General features: G+C 58.0%; 1 protein-coding gene across 1 annotated transcript in view; it reads right to left on the bottom strand.

Annotated features, from left to right (window-relative positions):
* The window catches only part of SLC16A5 (solute carrier family 16 member 5), a 13,171-nt gene extending 9,441 nt beyond the window's left edge, over window positions 1–3,730 (bottom strand). The window contains exons 1-2 of the mRNA XM_007959665.2: window positions 3,532–3,730; window positions 728–871 (exon numbers count right to left, since the gene is read on the bottom strand). Coding sequence (XP_007957856.1) covers window positions 728–871; window positions 3,532–3,730 — 343 coding nt within the window. The remainder of the gene's footprint in view (window positions 1–727; window positions 872–3,531) is intronic.
* Window positions 3,731–4,192: the final 462 nt, after the last annotated feature.

Below are 4,192 nucleotides of genomic sequence, written 5' to 3' on the forward strand. Positions count from 1 at the left end.
ACAAATCCTTTTATGAGTTGAACACCCCCATCTGTCCTCCTCCCCACCTCTTTGTCCACATTGTTCATAAACCCTCTAACCTGCTGGTTACTCTGCTGCTCCTTGACCACTAAGCAATGCTCTCTCTGCCTAGAATGTCCTTCCCCAGAGATCCGGGGAGCTGACTCCCTCATTTCCTCAAGTCTCTCCTCAAACATCACCTTCTCAGGACACCTGCCCTGCCCACCTCATGGGGAACACCAACCTCGGCTTGCTTTACTTCCTCCATGAGATGGTCTAGATATTTCACCTCTTTATTTGTGGAATAAGTCCCAAGGTGCTACACTCTTAACCTAAAGGTTCAGGGTTTGACCCAGCAAAGCCATAGGAGAAAGGCATGGCAGTCTACCTCCATAAAGATGAACAGAGAACAACACAAACGCACTGCCACCATGATTCACAGAGTAGAACTGCTCCATGGGGCACTCCTGGCTGAAACCATGATGGAAACAGACAGCCAGGAGCAGTCATAATGTGCAGCGTCTGCCCACCTCCTACCCTGGACACAATCACATCATCGCCTGTCCTACCTTATCATGGCACTTGTTAGGATCAGAAATAATCTTATTGTTCATCTCCCTCACTGCTCAGTAAATTACAGAAGACCCGGAGCCTGTCTGCCCTGTTCACTTGCCCCCCTGGCATTTCTGAGTAGGCTCCTGGGAATTCTTGGAATGGAATGAGTCACCTGTGATGAGTCCCGCTGTGAGGTAGAGTTGGATGAGGGTCCTCGAGAAGGAGCCGGTCACCATGCCCAGGCTGGCCAACATGCCCCCCAGCATCACGGTTGATCGGCAGCCAAAGCGCTCCACCAGGACGCTGCACAGGGGCCCTGAGGGGTGGAGAGACGAGGGGCTGCCCACAACAGCAGAAAGAGGCCGGGGCAGGGGGGAGCAGTGGGGGACGGGGAGGTCTTCCCAGCAGGAAATAGCCATGCACCTAAAGGACGCAAGCCCTGGAGCCTGTGGACCTGGGCCCTGGTTCTCACCCTGCCGTGGACTGGCCCTGTGCTCGAGCAAGGCTCCGTCCCTCTCTGTACCTCAGTTTCCTCCCTTACAGAGGGAGAGGTTAGACTGATGGCTGACCAGCTGGAACATGAGGAGCTGCAAGTGGTCAGTTTGACCTTGAGGGGGATCCCAGAGGGGCAGACCCAGGCCTCTCACCTCAACCCGAGGCTGCTTCCATCAGGTGAAATGAGATCAGCTCACCTGTGTGAACTCCTGCCTATAGGTCTGTTATGGGAGGATCCCAGGGAACTTATACCATGTCAGGCATCTCAGCTCTGCTCCCCCAGCCTTAGGAAGACCGGTAGTGCAAGTCCGTCCCTTCACACCATGGCTTGGGCCACGGCTCTCCCACCACCTTCCACCCTGTCCAGTTGGTGGCCTTTACCGCTACAGTGGGCAGCCTGGGCCCTTGGTCACCCACTCTGCATCCCTGCACATAACTTTGGGAAGGTTATGGAGTGCTCTGGATGGGGGTGGGTTGCCTCTCCCCTCCCCCATCACCGAGGTCTTAGACCCAGACTTTTTTTTGGCTCCAGTTGGAGGCCTGTTCCCCCATGTCCGGCCCCCACCTGTCCTGCCTTCTCACTGGCACAGACCTGGATATGCAGAAATGGGCCAGTCCAAGCCAGCTGCACCTGACACTTCCCCCTGGGGGCCCCATGCACAGAGGCCCCTGCCCCAAGCGCAGCATAACTGAGCTTTTCCAAGGTTACTTTCTCAATTGCAACCTAAAGGACCGGGACAGTGTAGGGGTGGTTGGGTAGAGGGTGTGTGTGTGTGAGGGTACGAGCCAGTGTGAGTATGTGAGGGACCAAGGAAGTGAGCAGCCCATCCTCAGAGATAATGAAGCAGAGGCTGGTAACCAGTTGTCCATAAGCTGTGGAGGGAGGGGTGAGGCTCTGGATGGGGCAGGATCACTGACTCATGCACCTTCCCCACCCACAGGCTGACTTAGGAAAGGTAACATTGGGGAAAGCCCTGAGTCATCATGAGTTGGGGTTGGGGGCTTGGACGCCAGCCAGCTGCTGATAGCCGAGGCTGCTGGGTGGGGCAGCATGATTTCTCCTGGGGCACTATTTCTGCCAGGAACCTGTCCAGCAGCCTCGGGCAGCCCCCTGTCCTCTTTGCTCGCTTGTCCTCCTGTTCTGGAAGGTATGTGTGTGAAAGGTGTTCAGAATCAGTGAGAGCCTAAACTCTCTGAAGGACCTTAGGCCAAAAACGCGTGTGCATGCATGTGTGCGTGTGTGTGGGCGCGCGTGTGTGAAGGGCCAAGGGACAGACAGAGAGGGACCCCAGTGGCTGAGATGTTGTGGCTGATCGGGTATTAGTCTAAAGCTGGTTGGGAGAGAAGGGTCCCTCCCATCAGATGCCCGGTGAGCAGGCCCCTCTACCCACAGTAGAAGGAGACATTTTAGGTTTCCACACTCACCCAAGCCTGCAGGCCAGGAGGCTGTGGTGGTCCCAGGCCTGACCCTCCCCTTGCCCTGAGCCCACGTTCCTGGGCAGCAGATCCAGAAGTCATCCCAGAGAGGTCTGGCCTCCCTCCCAATTCCAGGGAAGGACTTGGTGCCAGGCAGAGGGAGTGGCAGGAAGTTAACCAGGGAGCTGCGGCCAGCTGAGATAAGCAAACAGCATGCAGGGACCAGGCCCCTCTAAGACTGGTGTCTGTGGAGTTCCCAAGGGGAGCTCCCAGGAGCAGGGCCGCTCCCAGCACTCTGAGCTGTGGTGGAGAACCCTCCTGTGGCTGCTCCTGCCCTTCCCCCGTGGCTGGGGACAAGGTGAGTGGGTCACATTCCTGGAGGAGCTGAGCAGGAAATAGGGGCACACATGCATGTGTGTGTGTGTGTGGTGTGTGTGTCTGGGTGTGTGTCTGAGTGTCCATGTGTGTGACTGGATGCTCACTCGTGGAAGAGAGAGAGGTGCCCCAAGAAAGGAGCAGGACAAAGAGGGGGCTGTCCTTTCTCATCTCCCCAGCTCTCTGGCCTTCCCCTCCGCAAGTAGCCCAGGGGGAGACAGGCCTCCTGCTCTGTCTCCCTTGACTCTGTGTGTGAGTCCCTTCCTCAGCCCGAAGCCCCCTGATAAGGGTCTACAAAATAATATGAATTCACAGCCCCGGACAGTTTTCCAGCTCTGCACACTCCCAGGGCTCCTAGGAGCCTCGCCACAATCCCATGTGGGCTGTGGGTGGGGTGCTGGCTGTTACCCCCATTTTGTAGAAGAAACTGAGGTTCTGAGAGTGGAAGAGCCCTGGTTGGCTGAGCCCAACCCCAGCTCCTCCCAGGCCTGGCGTCTCTCTGGCATCTCCCTCGTCTCCCCAAGACAGCTGGTGGGGACATGAGCCAGTCCAGCTGTTTTCCAGCGGGGTGGGGGGTGGGGGTGGGTGCAATTCTACAGGTTCACCCCCCCAGGGCAAAGGCTGTGGCCTCAGAGCTGAGGAGTCTTGGCTGCTTCTCACCCCTCCCAGAGTGCCCTCACTGCTGCTCACCTCCTGCGTGGAGCACGGCGGTCAGGATGGAAGGGAACCAGGAAGTGGCGCTGTTGCTAGCCTGGAAGTCCCGCTGCAGCTCGGTGAAGAAGATGCTGGTGCAGGTGGGGAAGCCCAGCGTGAGGCCCTGGCTCAGCAGGGAGGCCAGCAGCACTGCCCAGGCCCAGCCACTCTCCTCCTGCTCCGGGGCCTGGGGCATCCTCCGCTTCCGGCGCAGCCACGGCTGTCACCACCTGGGCCTCCTAGAGACGAGACAGAATGAAGCCCTGCAGCGGCCCTTCTCTGGGCGGCTGAAACCCGTCCCTTCCTCTTGTCCCGATACCAAGGATCATGGAGGGGCACCGCCCCCTGGAAGGCGGCCAGAGGCCCACACAGTGATTGGCCTTGGCATCTCCTTTCATCAACTTCCCAGAGCCAGCCAGCCTGGCAAGAGGTGGCAGGCAGGGCAAGAAGGGTCAGTGGGCAGGTGATCAATGGCTCAGGGCAGTGGGTGGGTTACTTCTAGTCATCATTACACCACTTTAGGCAGTGTATGGGACGTCCCCACCCAGCCTCGAGCCCTTGAACACAGCAGGCACCAACACCCAGGTGTAGAATCTGGGCCAGGGTCATCTTGATGCCCTCACAGGCATAAAAGCCAGTACATTTTCAAGCATTCCTG

This window comes from Orycteropus afer, unplaced genomic scaffold (assembly GCF_000298275.1).
Source record: "Orycteropus afer afer isolate SDZICR_OR568_19922 unplaced genomic scaffold, OryAfe1.0 scaffold00018, whole genome shotgun sequence".
Lineage (NCBI taxonomy): Eukaryota > Metazoa > Chordata > Mammalia > Tubulidentata > Orycteropodidae > Orycteropus > Orycteropus afer.